At 37.5% G+C, this 20532-nt stretch overlaps 1 protein-coding gene across 1 annotated transcript; it reads left to right on the forward strand.

Annotated features, from left to right (window-relative positions):
- The first annotated feature begins 919 nt into the window (after positions 1–919).
- LOC127443345 (mitochondrial dicarboxylate carrier-like) lies at positions 920–20309 on the forward strand. The gene is made up of 11 exons (XM_051701846.1): positions 920–1410; positions 9942–10061; positions 10626–10740; positions 11359–11407; positions 11528–11569; positions 11651–11694; positions 15905–15975; positions 16056–16148; positions 16285–16362; positions 17934–17990; positions 18105–20309. Exons 1-11 carry the CDS (start codon positions 1321–1323, stop codon positions 18204–18206), a joined length of 861 nt encoding a protein of 286 aa, XP_051557806.1. The 5' UTR covers positions 920–1320; the 3' UTR covers positions 18207–20309.
- The last annotated feature ends 223 nt before the right edge of the window (positions 20310–20532 follow it).

The raw sequence follows: 20532 nt of genomic DNA on the forward strand, positions 1-20532 counted from the left end.
CAAGGTTTCGTCAGCAGAACTTTATACAACATCACAACATTGTCATTCAAAATGGAAGATTATTGTGAATGTACCGAGCATATTTTTGTTTTTTATTTCAATATTTCAGTACATGATGGCCAAATATGTATCCACAGAAAGTGTAGTACTGCAAACGTCCATGAGATGAAAGAGTCAGCCAAAGCCTCCATAACTGAGGATCCAAACTCATGGGTCTGGACATAAAAAAACAACAATCAACTTTTACATGTATTTAATCATAGAAACTAGCCTCTAAGATTTTTCACCGTACAGCATTTCTCAACACATCTATTTCCTCTTTAACCCTTTGTGCATTTACAATGTTTAAACTTTTAGTTCAAGGTTTCTTGCAACACTTTACTTGCATGAACAATCCTTACAAAGCAGTGCCTTGCTGAAGGAAACAATACTGATGTCTGGATCTAGAAACTACATGATTATGCATTGCTTGTACTTGCTTTGGTTCAGACCTGCCAGGTAGCCAATAACTACTGCCAGATAGACAGTCAGAAATACAAATAGACAAAACCATTTTACATTACTATAAATATAGATGACATTAATCTAACTGGTACACATGCACAAAATAGTGTAAGGGCCCATCTGTAAAATATTAAGAGTAATTATCAATTATTGACTAGCCTATGGGACTATAGATATCTAACTTCAAAGTAGTTTTGTTGATGATTGCAGCACATGAAAGGCAAAGGTTCTGGTAAGGAGATTAGTAGCATCACTTTCCAGCTAAGCTCACTAAACAATATTAAACAACTCTAGTGCTGCTCTTTTGTAGTAATACAATGTATCCCCATAAGTTGCATTAGAATGCGGAAGAGACTCGTCTTAAAGCGACAGTGCATTCATTCAGCTCACTCTTTAGCTCAGCGTTTACTGTCTCTTTAAGAGTTAACAGCTGTTCACATTGAGGCTAGTACAGAAACACCGAACACTCGCATGGATATTTTTCTCTTGCGGTGTTCATTATAACGCGCGCGCGCGCGTGTGTGTGTTGGCAGGAGGTGCATCCGGTGCACCGGGAGGCAGTTCCTGATCCCGCGTGAGCAATTGGCTGCAAGTGAACTTTGCGACGCGTGTTTGTCCAAGCGCTTCGGTCACGCACGCCACGCACTTGAGATGTCTCGTGCACATAGGAATAACTGGTACGCTCGCGACCTCACTAATCACGGACGAGGTTGAAGATTCAAGAGATCATCCGTACACGCAAACGCACGTTGTCAAACAGGTCGGGACGCGTCAGGTACTGCCAGAGAGCGAGGGAAATTCACGGTAACCGGAGAGATGACGGAGAAACGGATGTCGCGGTGGTATTTCGGTGGCCTCGCGTCATGCGGAGCCGCCTGCTGCACGCACCCGCTGGACCTGGTCAAGGTGAGACGCGCGTTGCTTTGCGTTTCGTTTCGTTTCGTTTCGTTTCGTTTGGTTTGGTTTGACGTCAGCTGGGTGATTCTATGACAGTCAATTAGGTCTTTTTAAAGTTATTTTTGTCAGATTTGAAACGTTTTATCAGATACATCTGTATCAAATAAGTTTAAAAATCGTACTGTTCCACCTCACGCTAAATTAATAAATTGTGACATACTGTCTTCACAAAGATAGCAGAGTTTCACTTCACATTACAACCTTGTGCTTCTTACCATGTGGTAATGCATTTTTTTCTGTACAATATATTTAGCAATATGCCACATTTCACAGTCTGATGTGGACAGACCAATATCATTAGTATTATTATTAAAAACTTTTCTCAATCTTATAACAACAATGCGGCAAAGAAAGCCGCAATTTGCAAGTAGGTATAGCTGCAGGCCATAGACCTCCAAAATGGGGCGGGGTTACTCCAAAAGTGTTAAGTTTAGGAAAAGGGTTAGGTTAGGGCCTCCCTATATCTATAATGCCTCTTTCTGGAGCTATGCCTGCAGTTATCCACCTTATTTTGCAACATGGAAGTAAGCAGCGGCTGCATTTCCAGCGAATGTGACAAAGTTCCGCTGGCATTGACCGCAGTGTAAATAACTAGAAGGTTATAATTCCAGAATTTGGTGATTTACGTTTATAAACTATCACACAATCACAGGATGTACAGCAGAATGATGGCCTAATGTCGGATTGTTTTCTAACGTCAGCATTTATAGTAAAAGAGTAAGTAAATCATTCACTTGTTGCTGTGTGTTGTATTGAAGAGACGGTAATAAAATCTGCTTCTTACTTTACCGAGATTGTGACGATGCAGTCTTTTTTGTCTGCATGTAAACCTCTGTTCATATGTACCTGCATAACCTCCGATGATGCCTTTTATTTATATACAAAGGCGATGTTTCATAAGCCATGCTCAATGTTGATCTGCGTGTCTGTTTACTATACACCGCTAGGAAAGAGAGAATGCTCTCTGACAAGAACGGAGAGTAAAATGTGTTTATTAATTTGCCAAGACGGAACAAGATGCAACTTTGGTGCAAAGAAAGTTAAAGCAGCATTTGCCTAGCGGCTTTCTGCTCTCTGCTGGTGGTGTAAAGTTTGTGGAGGCGTGTCAGACGGCGCAGATCACTGTCCGTGTCAACGACTGATTTCATTCATTCTGCCTGTGCAACAGTGGCAAAATGCGATATATGGTAAAAATATATGTGTTCAAAACCAATGAGTTTACGACAGTTGTAGTTAATGATAATAATATTTCAACATTTATTGCCAGCCTGTAATATAAAGGAGCATAATGTAGTATTTTTGTATCGCTAAAATAGCTGGAAGTGGCGTATACCGGAAGTGGTCCACATTCAAGGTTGATAATGGCGGCGCCCTAGTTTTGCTAAAAAAAATATGATTTGGCGATTTAAACGCATTAGTGGCGTTCTTATCAGATTTTGAAGTGTGCGCATATTGATATATCTTGTTGATGATATTCATGGTCCAGTTCAGACTTTATACCGTCACCGCGACTATATGTATCGCCATACTGCACAGCCCTAGCTCAAGGTAGACTTCCAAGTCTTTTTAATTCATTATATCATCTGAAATCCATGTCTATATGTTATATAAACACAGAGTGGAAGATGGCACCAGTATTATAGAATAACCCAGCTGCTGTTGCGTATGAACGCTTCTGCTGTGCTATTGTGAATTTGGGTGTTACAGAATAAAGCGATGAATGTTTAGTGCTGAATAAGGGTAGACGGATCCACGGCCTCATTTGATCTTGGAGGGAAATGAGAATCATGTTAGTAGAGGTAGACCGATATATCGGTTTTACCAGTTAATCGGGGCCGATTGCTGCTTTTTGGAACTATCGGTTATCTGTTTTATTTTATTTTTCATATGGGAACGTGCCACATCACAACATACATCATGCATCATACTTCATATCTTGTGACAAATAATAAACTGCATTCCTCATTAAACATTATCTGGTGAAATGTATTGGCTATAAAAAGCTTAATTTGGTAAATACAATATAGAGCACTGTAACGAAGCCAAGTCTCCGTCATTTCCCTGATAGGAGTCCCTGATCTGTTTTGTGCTTATTTATAGTTAAAAGTCCTGCGTTATGCCCCAAATCTTTTTTTTTTTCTTTTCTTCTTGTTATTATTGGAATTTGGTTGATTAATAAACTACATCTGGGATTTTATTTATTTTGGACTCTTGAAGCCTCTAGTCGGGGTAGACCGATAGTGGATTTTGCAGCTACCCATAACTAACGTGGTGAAAAAGGCAGATAACCGATTAATCGGCTGACAGTTTTTAAAATTGATTTAAGAATAAAATTTTTTTTAAAAAAGACACAGAGGCTACAAGAGTCCAAAATGAATTACTTTTAACTATAAACCAGCCCAAAACACACCGAGGACTCTTATTTTGAAATGGAGACTTGGCTCCATTACAGTGTTCTATAATTAAGAATTTACTAAATGAAGCATTTTAGAGTCTACATATTCACCAGATGTGGTTTAATTAGAATTAATTTGTATTATTATTCACAAGATATGAAGTTGGAGACACAATGTATGTGCTGATAGGGCATGTTTACGTAACAGGGGCAGTGGTAGCTCAGCGGTTAAGGCTCTGGGTTACTGATCAGAAGGTCGGGGGTTCAAGCCCCAGCACCGCCAAGATGCCACTGTTGGGCCCTTGAGCAAGGCCCTTGACCCTATCTGCTCCAGGGGCGCCGTATCATGGCTGACCCTGCACTCTGACCCCAGCCTAGCTGGGATATGTGAAAAAGAAGAATTTCACTGTATATGTGCAAATGTATAATGTGTGATAAATAAAGATAATTATAAAAAAAAAAAAAAAAAATTATTATAAAAAACTATCTGCAACTATCTGCATAGATTTTTGCAGATAAACGATAGTTCCAACAATAAATTATCGACACCGATTAAACTGTAAACCGATATATCGGTCTGCCTCTAGCGTCTATGTCTTTAAGCGTCACAGTATAGAAAGTCTTAAGCACAATTTTTAAAACCTATCGGCTGATTAATCTGTTATCGGCCTTTTTCACCACCTTATTTAATCGGTTTCGGCAAAATCAACTATCAGCCAACCTCTAGTAGCTAGATGCAACTGCGTTCATGTACTTGCATAGAGTATGTTTTCACTTTAAGTGTATTGGTTTGAAAATCTTCTGACAGCCTCGTCAATGGATAATAAACATTTTCTGTTTACAAATACTTTTCCAGTGCATTTTGAGTAAATGTGTAAAATTAGCGTACATTTAATTTAAGCAATTAAAGTAGTTAAATTGAATTATTTAACCCTGAATTCTAGACATCTGAATTGGCCATATTGATTGATCCCTAAGTTGACTAAGTTTAAGATCTTGGCCTATTTTGGATCAGTTTTACACCCTCTTTTGGGGTTTTCGATAGCTGAGTTGTTGGTTTCTGAGTCTCAGGTTTTCAGCCGTAATAAAGGGTTTCCTGAGGTCGTGTTGAAGGACACTCAGACAGTGAAGCCTCCGTTTGTTGTTGTAACTGGTGTGGCGCTTGCTTTAATGGTTTGCCGTTTACAGTAATGAAATATTTCACATGCATACTCAAAATTAAAGGCTACAAATGTTATTTTTACATTAAGGACCAGTGGTATTTAAAGATCAGCATTTACTGTGCTGCCTTCGATGCTTTCAATGAGAACGCATTGTACGGTTTCTGCTATGCTACCATACCAGAGTGTCAATGTGTTTGTGATTGTGTAAAAAAGAGACATGGAAGTCCATGCGTACTTTTGTCCAGATTTTTGGCGAGTGCACATGTCTGCCATCTGCTTGGACACTGTGTGTGTGTCAGTGAACAAAGAGTGTGTTTGTGTGCAGATCCGGTTCAGTCCAGTTTGGTGGATCTTGAATATCTTTTAAACTTCTCTTGTGACCTTTTACCTTGTTCTGGAGTTCACCTCTGCACGACTACAGAAAGGACAGCACTGGAGAATACTTCAGCTATGTCTTTCCTGAAGTTTCACAAAGCAAGTTAGGGAAATAAAAGTACCAAGTGACCTATAACGACAGCAATGAATGAGACACTATATGAATGAATGAAAAAGGAAGAGAGAGCTTTCAGGGCTTCTTGTATTCTCCTGTCTTAAATCATTTGAGAGCCCTCATGTTTATCTGAGAAGATAACATGCACAATTGGCTCAGATTTTGTTGTGACTCCCAGCGTACACCACAAACGCACATACACAGTTATTGACTGATGTCATAAGAACAGTTGGTTGTAACGTCTGAAGCGAGCAATGCTTTATCTGAAAGGTTACTCAAATCTTTGTTTAATGGGATATGACTAAACCATTCATTGTACCATAGTACTCCATGTTAGATTTTGTAGTAAATGCTATTGTAGGTCCCTATCGGTACAAACTTGGGCTAGGAAACTGTCTGACTGTCTGTTTGCATTGTGTGACAAACTTTCAGACATAACCCTCAGAGACACTAGGGCTGGGTATCGCCAGCCACCTCACGATACGATACCTATTGTGATACATATGTCACGATTCAATATATCGCAATACATCACAATACATATTTCACGATCCGAAATATCACGGTACAGATTCGATTCCGATTCCAAGCTTATTTATTCACGGAATAAATTAATAGGTACTTAATCTAGTTATGTTCATATGCTTATAATATAGCGGCCTAATATCTATAGCCCAATATTTGTAGCTTTGGTGCTGCTGGCTGAAGTTTTCAGACGGTCCCTTACCACACCCTCCACAGTTTTAGCACACTTTATCACAATGTGAGGACTTTTCAGATGGTCCCTTACCCACTGTAGACACAATTTCCAAGGAATATCAAGGTGAAATTAATTATCTTGAATGATTTCACGGTGACGCCATTGGACCACCTTCAGTATGGGGCAAATGGCGTCCCATATTGATTAGAAACGGGATACATCATTTCATCTTTAAATACGGGATGATCATGTGTTTTACGGGATGGGTGGCAACAATACTTGAGACTACCGCTCTGAAATGATGATGTCCAGAGATTGGATTGCAGTCAGACTAGCACGGTTATGCATGGAGCTAGTGCATGTAACGCTCCGGAGACCTTGTCCAAAAATAATGATTCATAGCATTAAGGGATTCTGAAATGCAGCCGCTCTTACGGTCGTTTACACAAACCTGAAGATTTTAACAATTCGACAATAGAGGTTAATGTTGCCCCAAACATTGCAAATGTACAGTTCTTTCCTTCCAATTGGTCATTTGTACTCATGACAGAAAAGGTCTCGCGACCCAGCAGACAATGATCCGTGACCCACTTTTGAGTCGCGACCCAGTGGTTGAGAAACCCTGATTTAGATGACCTGCTTCTTTTTTTATTAAAATACTGGACATGATGCGAATTCACAAATAGTTTAAAATAAATATCACGATATGGATATAATGTATCGATACAATATTGTGAGAAAAGTATCCTAATACAGTTGAAGTCTGAAGTTTACATACACCTTAGCCAAATACATTTAAACTCAGTTTTTCACAAGTCCTGACATTTAATCATAGAAAACATTCCCTGTCTTAGGTCAGTTAGGATCAATACTTTATTTTAAGAATGTGAAATGTCAGAATAATTGTAGAGAGAATGATTTATTTCAGCTTTTATTTCTTTCATCACATTCCCAGTGGGTCAGAAGTTTACATACACTTTGTTAGTATTTGGTAGCATTGCCTTTAAATTGTTTAACTTGGGTCAAATGTTTTGGGTATCCTTCCACAAGCTTCTCATAATAAGTTGTTGGAATTTTGGCCCATTCCTCCAGACAGAACTGGTGTAACTTGAGTCAGCCTTGCTCGCACATGCTTTTTCAGTTCTGCCCAGATTGAGGTCAGGGCTTTGTGATGGCCACTCCAATACCTTGAATTTGTTGTCCTTAAGCAATTTTGCCACAACTTTGGAGGTATGCTTGGGGTTATTGTCCATTTGGAAGACCCATTTGCGACTGAGCTTTAACTTCTTGGCTGATGTCTTGAGATTGTGCTTCAATATATCCACATAATTTTCCTTCCTTCATGATGCCATCTATTTTGTGAAGTGCACCAGTCCCTCCTGCAGTAAAGCACCCCCACAACATGATGCTGCCACCCCCATGCTTCACAGTTGGGATGGTGTTCTTTGGGTTGCAAGCCTCACCCTTTTTCCTCCAAACATGATGATGGTCATTATGGCCAAACAGTTCAATTTTTGTTTCATCAGACCAGAGGACATTTCTCCAAAAAGTAAGATCTTTGTCCCCATGTGCACTTGCAAACTGTAGTCTGGCTTTTTTATGGCAGTTTTGGAGCAGTGGTTTTTCCTTGCTGAGCAGCCTTTCAAATTATGTCGATATAGGACTCGTTTTACTGTGGATATAGATACTCGTCTACCTGTTTCCTCCAGCATCTTCACAAGGTCCTTTGCTGTTGTTCTGGGATTGATTTGCACTTTTCGCACCAAACTACGTTCATCTCTTGGAGACAGAATGTGTCTCCTTCCTGAGCGGTATGATGGCTGTGTGGTCCCATGGTGTTTATACTTGTGTACTATTGTTTGTACAGATGAACGTGGTACCTTTAGGCATTTGGAAATTGCTCCCTAGGATGAACCAGACTTGTGGAGGTCCACAGTTTTTTTTTCTGAGGTCTTGTCTGATTTCTTTAGATTTTCCCATGATGTCAATCAAAGAGGCACTGAGTTTGAAGGTAGGCCTTAAAATACATCTACAGGTACACCTCCAATTCAGTACACCTCCCATCACCTCCTAAAGAAGCTAATTGTCTAAAGGATTGACATCATTTTCTGGAATTTTCCAAGCTGCTTAAAGGCACAGTTAACTTAGTGTATGTAAACTTCTGAGCCACTGGAATTGTGATATAGTCAATTAAAAGTGAAACAATCTGTCTGTAAACAATTGTTGGAAAAATTACGCGTGTCATGCACAAACTAGATGTCAAGTAAATGACTTGCCAAAACTATAGTTTGCTAATATGAAATCCGTGGAGTGGTTAAAAAATGATTTTTATTGACTTCAACCTAAGTGTATGTAAACTTCTGACTTCAACTGTATATCGATATTTGATTGTATCACCCTAAAAAACCCAAGCACCGATACTGATGAAATGTGTTTTTTATGAAGTTATTGGTTATAAAATAGCTATATTTTTTTTATAAGTATATTGTTTTGGGGTGAATTTTGAAAAAATATTTCAGACTCTGGGCATTTAGGGTTGCAGTGCTTTTTTAGAGCATAAGTGGAGGTTTTGAATTCAACACATTTAATTGACAACCCCTTTTAAAACTAATGAGGACTATTGCTGATATCGTAAAAAATTAAAAATAAATACCAATCATCTATAAATAGAATACTATTTAATTTGGCCATAAACACCATAAAAACAAAGAGTTTTAATGACAGAACAGCAAAGAATTGAAGCTGAAAATTCATTTTGTTCATAATTTATGAAGTAAATTATGATTTACTGAATTGGCTTCATTATGTGAATATAGAAAAAGTTTTTGGAAGGTGATTTTTTTTAATTTTTATTATTATTATGGGAAAAAAATTACTGGTTATGCTTATTTGGAAAATTGCTTTGGAAAGAAATCTAGCTTTTTGTGTGATTTTATCAAGCTGTGACAGTCAATATTCAATTTTGTTTCCCACCCCTATAATAAAAATTATAATAATTTATTTAAAAAAAGTTTTAACTTTCAGGCAATGCTTTGTCAAGCCAACATTCAAAGTTTGTTTTGAAACACTTTCTCTGTTGCTGACCTGAATTATTGGCCCTAGATTGTTGGCATGGTCAAAGCAACTATTGGCGTCTGCCCAAAACCATTAAAGTGCAGTAGAGAGAGTTTGTGTGTTTGTTCAGATGTTAGTTCAGTTGTGCTTATGTGTTTCGATGTCAATGGGTATGTGAGTTTTATGTGAGTGTTTCTGCATGTTGGGGCAGGTACCTAATACTTGAGTGAGCTGATAGTTTCACATTTTGCACACTTAAGCTCAACAGTTCACTTCAGTGCAACATGAACTGCCTCTCGCTGTGTATATATGCATGTTTTAATTTATATAGTCAACCCCAAGACAAGTGTTTTTTTTTTTAGTGTGTGTGCCTTTGTGTTTTGTGTTGTATCTTGTTCATTTTGTTCCTTATGTGAAGGAACAAGCTGTTTAATTTTCTGTTTAGGGTGAACAATTTCTGATTAGATGTTGAGGTTTATAATACATTTACATTTACGCATTTGGCAGACGCTTTTATCCAAAGCGACTTACAGTGCCCTTATTACAGGGACAATCCCCCTGGAGCAACCTGGAGTTAAGTGCCTTGCTCAAGGACACAGTGGTGGTGGCTGTGGGGATTGAACCAACAACCTTCTGATGATCAGTTATGTACTTTATAATGGTGATGGTGTTGAACAGGTGCACCTGCAGACGCAGCAGGAAGTGAAGATGAGGATGGTTGGCATGGCGATGCACGTGGTCAAGAACGACGGCGTGTTGGCGCTTTACAACGGCCTCAGTGCCTCCCTCTGCAGACAGGTGAGAAACAGAACGGCGATATGTTTTATTCACATTGGGAATACTGAGATATCATTACACACAGCAGCTGCTCTGGATAAATCACGCCTGTTCACTAATACAATACTGAGAACTCAATTCACACACACAGCCATCACCTTCAAATTAACACACTTTTTTTCCATTTAGAGGTCATGAACACGACCTGTTGTAGAAATTCAGTAGAACGTCAACATCAGTAGAAGTGTTATAGTGTTTGATTCCTTGGAATCTAAAAAAACAATGGAAAGAATCTTCAGTTCAAAGTTGATCTCTCATGGTTAAGTGAGATTAAAGGCTGTAAGACTGTTAACATCTACAGGTCAAACATTATGTGAAAGAACAATGTTTCAATGCAGCCTTATGGTTGGGAACCAAACAAATTCGGAACTGAATGATTTCCTTGATGTTAACAGTTCTTGAACGTGCATTCTTCCACCGAATGACTCTTATGAGCCGGTTCTTTTGAATCTACAGTGCAAAACGAATGATTGTCTTTATCTCAGATGGTTCTTCTCACAAAATACTATCTTTTTCTCTCTATAGATGTCGTATTCTCTCACTCGGTTCGCCATCTATGAAACAGTCAGAGATATGATGGGCAGTGGCGGTCAGGGGCCGATGCCTTTCTATCAGAAAGTTTTGCTGGGAGCGTTTGGAGGTAAACACACTAACACACACATATCATTACAGACTAAAGCCCGAAATATACTCTACGCAAGTATGTAAACACAGATGCTTTAAGCTACTCAATCTCGTTTTTGTGCGAGATTGCATTATAAAATGTGTTGGACCGCAATTCACAACACAATATACATTTCATTCATGCTGAGTAGTGTGAACGTCCGCTCCTATGGTGAGTTTTCTCTTTCAACTCAATTACTATCATGGCAGAGCAACAGTTTGATGAGAATATTGCTGAGCAAATGAGTTAAATTCAATGTATTAATACATTTTCACAGTCCTTTATGATTGTTGCTTTTAAGACTGTAGGATATAATCCCAGTGGAAAAGGCATGGCATACTGTGCGACATTATGTGAGACTGTACGATCGTAGCCAAGACTTTGATCCCAATTGTCTCAATTGACCGTGTTAAATGTTTTACTGCACGACTGTCCTGCAAAATTTCTAACACTGCTAGAATTTTGTCGGAGGCTAAGATTCATCGCAAAGACAATTAATCAGTTGTTTGTGTTCGGGTCTGCGTTCGCGTACTTTCATAAAGTATGTTTCTGGCCTAACTCATGGATACTCACACACTTTCTATTTCTCTGCAGGGTTCACGGGGGGTTTCATCGGGACTCCTGCAGATATGGTTAATGTCCGGTGTGTATAGTTATAACTCTAACACATTTGTTAGTTTTGTGTTATTTGTGTATTCGTTTTTGTAGCTGATCTGTGTCTCATCTTGCCTAGTTTGAATGTGTTTTATATTCTTCTCAACAGGATGCAGAACGATGTGAAACTGCCTCCAGAGCAGCGGAGAAAGTGAGTGTCTTTAAACATCAGAAACTTTCCAGTACATACAAAAAATGTGATTTATCTGAATCATGCCTGTATGTCTCGTAGCTATAAACACGCGCTGGATGGACTCTTCAGAGTCTGGAGGGAGGGTAAGAACTTTGTCTTTAGTCTTTATTATGTAGTCAAAATGCTAATTGTTGATATCAGCAATTCATTACTACAAGAAAAAAGTGAAAATGACATTCATACTAGAAAAAATTAAGAATGGCCATTTTCAAAAAATTCTATAGTCGAGTACTCTAACCCACAAAAAACGAGTAATCCATTACTGGTAAATTAAAATGCAAGATAAAAATAACAAGTATGATGCTTTAGATTTAGATTTTGTTTTATTCACAAACGTTGCCAAGAACGGTTTCAAAATAAGGTAACTTCAGCTATGTTGAAATGAACAAAATGCATTAATTGAAAAAATAAAAAAATAAATTTAAAGTAAAAAAACATTTGCACTCACCTGGAGCTTAGAAACATAGAAACAAATGTTGATGGCAGAAGGGTAATACATATATACACCGATCAGCCCCAACATTAAAACCACCTGCCTAATATTGTGTAGGTCCCCCTCGTGCCGGCAACCCGCATCTCAGAATAGCATTCAGATATTATATTCTTCTCACCACAATTGTACAGAGCGGTTATCTGAGTTACCGTAGACTTAGTCAGTTCAAACCAGTTTGGCCATTCTCTGTTGACCTCTGTCATCAACAAGGTGTTTCCATGCACAGAACTGCCGCTCACTGGTTGTTTTTTGTTTTTTGCAACATTCTGAGTAAATTCTAGAGACTGTTGTGTGTGAAAATCCCAGGAGATCAGCAGTTACAGAAATACTCAAACCAGCCCATCTGGCACCAACAATCATTCATGTGATAATCTAATCAGCCAATCATGTGGCTGCAGTGCATAAAATCATGCAGATACGGGAAGATGTCAACCGATATATCGGTTTTGCTGATTAATCGGCACCGATAACAGATTTCTGGAGCTATCGGTTATCTGCAAAAATCCACACCAATAGTTTTTCCCCGTTGTGTCCGGTGCTGGAGCTGCTGGGAAGGGTGTTTGTTTTGATATGTGAGACTACACTCTGCATTCAGATGCGGATTTTAAACATCAACAATGAAAAGATATGTATACAGTACACTACAGTACACATTGTCATATCATTATAAAGTAATGAATTTGTTGACTAGATGCTGCGTTAGTAGAGAACAGCAGAGGAGTTATTATGCTAAGAGGATGCTAACATTAAAGCTAACCTCAAGCGGTTAGAACATTGTGACAAATACAAGTCCTACCCATTGTTTAAAAGTCACGATTATTACCATCTATTACCATCTACTTGCATTAGTTTATATCTAGCTGGTCATGTTTATACATTTGTTAACCCGCTAAGATGCATATTTAAAGCTAGTGACGTGAGAAAGCAAATTAATATCTTCATGCAGCCGAGAGAAACATATAAACAAATCAGAAATGCGTCTGAATTCAATTACATTTTTTTTATCCTCACTGTAATATGATGACTTCAGATCGGTCACATTCTTGCACTAAAAAAGATGAGACACAGCGCAACAAATATAGTTTAACAGAAAGCAGGTGTCTCAATATGCTTTTAAAGTACTTTTTAATTTGACACAGCATCTAAAACAGCGTTCCAGCACGAGACGGGGGAAACAAAGATGTTCGTCAAGCGCGCGTTTACATAGAAAAACAAATGGATGGTTGCAAAAGCGTTCGGTGTGAACAGCCCTTTACAGTTGGTGGAGGTCTTTGGCCATTGCGTCTTGCTATCTTCTAAACGTTTCTCAGATTAAGCTGTGAGTTGTTTAAATGCTTTGTCAGAAAAGATGTTCAACTTGGAAATGTGTGTCTCAAGATCCTCATGTTCGGTTCCAGTCTGTTGTGTTTTGTCTTATTGAACAGCCCCTGGCTTGTGCTCATAGTCTGAACCGCATCACCACCGAGTTCAGCTGAATACCATTGCTGTCTGTGAATATTGCTACTCTACATACAACTGTACTGAATAAACAATGAAATAAACTATGTGGTATTTCGCTGTTATTTCAACGCTGTTATTATGAAGCTTGAGTCTGGTGTAGTAGGAATCAAGCGTAATGCCATGTGAACTGTCTGCTGAATCGTTTCCCCCCCTCATTTTACTTTTGACTTAACATTTGAGAATATAAACCGACTAAAACTTTTTTATTTATTTATTTTATGCACATTCATTGAAAATGAAATGCTCTTTTTTTTTTTTAAGTCAGGATAGGAATGTTCTTTGCAATAATATAATGGTGCTGAATGGTTTATGTATTTATTGCGCTCTCTTGTAGACTAAGGAAACTACATCCATTTACAGATATCAAAAATTAGAATGTTAACTTGTTGATATCCAGAACAGACATTTGCATTTGTAACGCTGTAACTATTGATGTAAAAAATGAGCATTTTTACTATTAAGAATTGCATTGCTGATAGTGAATTTGGAATTTTGACTAGTACAAAATTCATTATAGATATGTGTTATTGTGTTTTGAACAGGAGTGAATGAGAGATCATTGTGAAATTCTACTAGTGAAAATGCTATTAGAGAGATAAAAAATTACGACTTTTACTACAACCCCAATTCCAAAAAAGTTGGGACAGTATGAAAAATGCTAATAAAAACAAAAAGTAGTGATTTGTAAATTATAGTCACCCTTTGCTGAATTGAGATAACAAGGCAATGTGAAACAGGAGGTGTTAAACAGGTGAGGCAATCGTGTCATAGTATATAAGGAGCCTCCAAAAACAGCCTAGTCCTTCAAGAGCAAGGATCATTCAAGACTTGTCAATTTACCAACAGATGCTTCAGCAAATAATCCAGCACTTTGAGAACAATGTTCCCCAAAGACAAATTGGAAGGATCTTGGGCATTTCACCCTCTACAGTGCACAATATAGTGAAAAGATTCAAGCAATCTGGTCAAATCTCGGTGCGTAAAGTGCAAGAAGAAAACCACTTCTGAATGCACGTGATCTCTGATCCCTCAGACGTCACTGTCTTAAAAAAACATCATTCATCTGTAATGGATATCATGAACATGGGCTTGGGATTACTTTAGTAAACCTTTGTTAGTCAACACCACTCGCCGCTTCATCCACAGATGCAAGTTAAGACTTTACTATGTAAAGGAGAAGCCATACATCAACACTGACCAGAAGCTCTGCTGACTTCTCTGGGCTCGGTCTCATCTGAGATGGAAAGTAGAACAGTGGAACTGTGTTTTTTGGTCCGATGAGTCCACATTTCAAAAAGTTTTTGAAAAACACAGCCGTCGTGTTCTCCGGTCCAAAGAGGAAAAGGACCATCCAAGCTGTTATTAGCATCAGGTCCAAAAGCTGTATGGGCCAGGGGTATGTCAGTGCCCATTGCATGGGTAACTCTCACATCTCTGAGGGCACCATTAATGCAGACAGATATGTACAAATTTTAGTGCAGCCATCCAGTACCGTCTTTTCCAAGGACGTCCCAGAGTTTTCAGCAGGACAACTTCAAACCATATACTGCCCAGAGTATAAGTGCATGGCTGTGTAAGCAGAGAGTGTGGGTGCTAGATTGGCCTGCCTGCAGTCCTGACCATCTGCAGTTGAGAATGTGTGGCGCATTATGAAGCACACAATACGGCAACAAAGACCCCATACAGTTGAGCAGCTGATGACCTGCATAATTGATGATTGGGGGAAAATTCCACTTTCTAAACTTAACAAACTTGTGTTTTCAGTGCCAAAATGCTGAAGTGTTATTAGAAGAAATGGTGAGGTTTCACAGTGGTAAACACTTGACGGTCCCAACTATTTTGGAGTGTGTTGCAATCATCTGATTTGAAATTACTGTACATTAAAAAAAATAAACTATGAAATTCACAAGTTTAAACATAATATAATGTGTAGTTGTAGTGCTTTCAATATAGCAAAGGGTGAATATAATTGACCAGTCACTCATTTTTGTTTTTATTAGAATTTTTCATACTGTCCCAACGTTTTCGGAATTGGGGTTGTACTTGAAGTTCCATTTTCACTAGTGCAAATGTAATTACTGATATCAAAAATTAGTGCTTTCACCAGCAGTATTCCATTCCTGATATCAGGAGTTAGCATTTTTTACTAATGAAAATGGATTTGTTGACCTCTATAATTCATATCCTGCAAGTGATTAAACGTGTCAGTTTTGATTTTAAGTGTCCAAATAATTTTTGGGGTTACTGTATGTCTGAACATACATTTTTATAACTCTGTCTTTATTCTCTCTTGCTCTCAGAGGGCACGAGGAAGTTGTTCTCAGGAGCCACTATGGCGTCTAGCAGAGGAGCTCTGGTCACTGTTGGACAGGTAAGGAAGAAGTGCATACTGGGAATGATCAGAGTGGGATTGTTGCTAATGCTGATAATCTCTCTTTTTCTCTCTGTCAGTTGGCATGTTATGACCAGGCGAAGCAGCTGGTGTTGGGAACTGGACTCATGGGAGATAACATTCTCACCCACTTCCTGTCCAGCTTCATTGCTGTGAGTATGAAGGCCACTGAATGGCCAGTCAGCAGTGAGATTACATTGATTATCTGACAGTATTGGATTAATAATTTTTTAATGATTCTTGTTAGTTATGTACCATCAGTGACCTCTCTGTTTCTCTTTGTTACAGGGAGGTTGTGCAACATTCCTCTGTCAGCCGCTGGATGTGTTAAAGACGCGCTTAATGAACTCTAAAGGAGAATACAGAGTGAGTTCTTTCTTTTTCCTTCTAATCATTCACTCCTTATCTTTATCTTGCTCTCTGTTGTAGGGCCATGACCAGTAGGACTGAGTAAACATATTGATTTTCCAATGCATAGCAATCTTTGTTTGAAATATTTTGATATTGTTTCTTAAATCCCAAGATCAATCTTTTATTTGTGTGCAGCCTTCTAATATGCAAGTAAATCATTTACATATGTGACCACATTTTGCTCTATGTGACTAAAAATGCCTGTGATTAGCCACTGGCTGGTAAACTTTGATTTCACTCAGCAAATATTGAGTAGTATAGTGGAGAAGAAGTTATTAGCACAGAGGTCCTTTTACTCATTCTGTATCCAAAGACGAGATCCACGCATCCATTTGTCATATAATAATTTCTCTTTTAATATCCTTTCTGTTCCTTACAGTCAGTTGTTGATTAAAAACAACAAAAGAAACATTCAATTCTAATCACATAAAGCATGGATGCGCAAAAGAAACCATGCACGTGCTCTCTTATTAATATGCGCTCACTGGCTGATGCCGATTGTCTTAAAGAGACAGGATCAATTCAGCGCGTGTCCTACATTTCAATGTAAATACTTGTATATAGTCAAAATTATGCATGTTAACAATAAACGTGCAACAAAAAATAATAAATTCAAGACATTAAATGATGGAATAGACTAAAATGTGACCAATATGATAAAATAATAATGATAAAATATAATTTGTAAAATTAATATTTTCGAATTATACCTAGAAGTGTCACCTGTATAATTAACAGCATTAGCTGAGAGAGAATTTCTTTAATATTAAGCGAAATGGACATTGTAACCGAAATATACCCATATGAATCAATATCTAATTGAAATCGAATCAAGAGCTTGTGAATCGGAATCGAATTGTAAAAACTCAGCACTGATGACCAAGGTCAGAAATTAAGGGAGGACTGGGGCAGAAGTGCCAACAAAAATTACCCTGAAATACAAAATGTGAGTGCAAAAAAATGGCCTTTTTGATTTTTTTTTTTATTTGTAACATCTGATATAGTTCTTAATATTGTATTATAGTCTTAGTTATACATATTATGGCATAAAATATGAGTTGATTTTAATTTAAGGTTAGAAATTCTCAATCTTGAGAATTTGTTTAAATTAATTGATTAAATGTATGTATTTGACATAAACAGATGAGATACTTTTGTTTTAAATGCATGGATAAAAACCATGCCATCATAAAGGTACAAATGAATTTCTGACACTGGCATTTATTATGAATACATTTATTTATTTTTTTCCATCAAGTTCATATATAAAAAAAACTATTAAATGAGATGAAATATCTTTCATTTGTTTTTTATTTTGTGTTCAAGTATTCACTTATTTTAAGTATTCAATTGATAGGATCACTGCATGGTTTATGTAAAATATGACACTTTTTTTGTGTTTGATTTCCAGCAGAAATAACTATACAATGATGTATATCATGGTAATTGTATATAATTTCTCATACTGTGATATTTGGTTATCCTGCCCACTTTTAGCCTGTAACTTGTGTATTGCATTACATTAGGGTGTGATGCACTGCCTGACTGAAACTGCCAAACTTGGACCACTGGCCTTTTACAAGGTACTGATGCACTAGAATTTGTTTTATATTGACACTTCCTGTGGTAAAATACTGTGGGTTTCAGTTTGAATCCTTTTGAAAACGCACATTTCCTGCTGTTCAATCACATTGCAGGGTTTAGTTCCGGCTGGGATCCGATTGATTCCTCACACAATCCTGACGTTTGTCTTCCTGGAGCAGCTGAAGAAATACTTTGGCATCAGAGTGATCAGCTAAACTTGGACCTCTTGACCTTCTCCTGTTGGCCACCTACTCTTGAGTACAATGACAACAACAACATACCTGGACACCCTCTGTGTTTCATTTTCACACACTACACAGTGACAAAGCCATCTCTCTTACCACACACACACACACACACACACACACACACACACGTTTACATGGTTATCTATATGAGGACATATACTTCTATTGTTTTAATACAAATCCAAAACAGCTGGCGTGACTCTAGGAATATTTCCATAGCATGCACCTGTAAAGGAGGAGGTGACATCCATCCAGCAGAGAGGAGCGCTGGAGCTATGAAGAAGTAATCGTGGGACAATAGGACTTACTAAACTGTATCTACTAATATCTATCGATGGCCTTACGCTCATCTTTTCACGACATTAGATAATAGACGATTTTTAGATTATAAATGAATGTATGTTGATAAAAAAAAAAAAACCTGTTCTCAGATCATTCTATTACAATGTGACAAGAGGTTTAAAACAATAGTCCACCCAATAATAATGAAACCGCTGCAACCATTTACTCACCCTCATGTCATTCCAAATCTGAATGACTGACTTCTGTGGAAAATATAAAGAAATGTTAGCTGAATGTTCATGCTGCTTTTTCTCATACAATGAAATTGAATTCAGCTCCAATAAATAAAAATAATTGTCCGAAGTACGTGCACATGTGAGAAACAGACCAAGTCGTTAATCACCAAAAATCCTCCTCTAATTCATATTTGCATTTCTGCAGAGATTCATCAAAATATTTTATCTTTATCAAATATTTAATTTAGTAAATGGCAGAATTTTTGTTTTTTTTTGGGTGAACTATTCATTTATATGGTCGTCACGAAGCTTGTCAATTTAGATTTTTTTTTTTTTTTTTTCTGGCAGTTTTTATTAAGTATGTTTCATGGTAGTCAACTGGTAGGTAGCTGAGCAGTGTGTAAACCTCACTCCCCTGGCCTCAAGATGCGCACTAGTGACTGACGCTAGAGGCTGTAGCCTTAAGCCTCCTCGTTAGCGTGCTTGAATCCCATGCCGGAGACCCCGGTTCGAATCCCGCTTGGAGTGGGTCGAGTAGGACCGGTTACATATGGTTCAATCTGTATGTACTGTGTTCAAATTTAATAATGGTACATTTTCATAATTATGTGTTTTCAAAAATCTGTATTTGACAGTTTATACATCTCTTGTTGGGTTAAAACGAGGGTGAAAGACAACATTTAAAAGGACAGCATTTATAAACAAAAATGTGCCGCATCAAAGAGGAAAAGAAAATAGGAAACAAGTAACTGCATGTAAATGATGTCCAGGGCTAAATATTTGGACACTGATGGAGAGCAAGTGGTGTGTTAGCTATGTGACTGATTTCTAAAATAATTTTATTTCTGTTTATTATATTTCTGCTGGGAAACTTGTGAACCTGCCTCATCTGTTACTGTAATTCCAACAAATGTGCATGTAGTTGTTTCAGTAACAAGGTGACAAAGTTTAGTGAATTAATTTGCACTAATTACTTAAAGTAACTCATGGTCCTGTATAACTGGCCTCAATTTAGTTTTGTACTTAAATTATGCATGTGATTAAATATTCAAAATATAGCTAACTTTAGATTAACTTGGTAAATTACCATATTGGTATATTCCAGTTGGGCACACGTAAAACAGCGGCTGTTTGAGGGTTTTACACTTTAAACTTGAATTATTATTTTGTCACTGGAGATGAAATGCCTTATCTAATGCTGTTTAGCAGAGGGTGCGGTGTCATGCAAATGTGTGTCAGTGAGTGAATGAAGGTGACCTGCTTGTATGCTAGTGAATTTGTTTATCTGGGTACAAAAACAAAATTGTCTACAAATGTATTTGTAATGCAGTTTTTTTTTTTTTATTTTATTTTTTTTTTTTTTTTTTTTAATATATATATAGAATTTGCTGCTCCTGCCATCTCAAAACTAAAAATTTAAATATGCAAACTGAAAGAAAGCTGGAACTGGTCTGAACTGCAATCTCTGCTGTCACATACAAAATGTAATTTGTTTAAAATAAAATGTATGGAAATAAAAGTACTAACATAAAAAAAATAAAATAAAAACATCTGTTTTGGGGTGAGACAATTAGTGGAAGTCCTATTCAAGTCACATGGTCTTTTTGCAAGCTCAAGTCAAGATATTGACAACTTCAGTGAACAACATCACGTCTCATTTTTGCTGTATTATAATCAAATCACTATTGAATTTTTTTAGTCGGCTTTAAATTAGTCAAGTTTTAGTGATGAAAATGAATTTATCCCGCCTACCTGTTAGATGTCATCATATTTTC

This window comes from Myxocyprinus asiaticus, chromosome 7 (genome assembly GCF_019703515.2).
Source record: "Myxocyprinus asiaticus isolate MX2 ecotype Aquarium Trade chromosome 7, UBuf_Myxa_2, whole genome shotgun sequence".
NCBI lineage: Eukaryota > Metazoa > Chordata > Actinopteri > Cypriniformes > Catostomidae > Myxocyprinus > Myxocyprinus asiaticus.

What these genes read in the sequence shown, in the direction of transcription:
- LOC127443345 (XM_051701846.1), top strand. Translation starts at nt 1,321, where the DNA reads ATGACGGAGAAACGGATGTCGCGGTGGTATTTCGGTGGCCTCGCGTCA. An exon ending in ACTCTAAAGGAGAATACAGA is followed by an intron (nt 16,363 to 17,933) that starts GTGAGTTCTTTC and finishes GCATTACATTAG; the next exon opens with GGTGTGATGCACTGCCTGAC. An exon ending in GACCACTGGCCTTTTACAAG is followed by an intron (nt 17,991 to 18,104) that starts GTACTGATGCAC and finishes ATCACATTGCAG; the next exon opens with GGTTTAGTTCCGGCTGGGAT.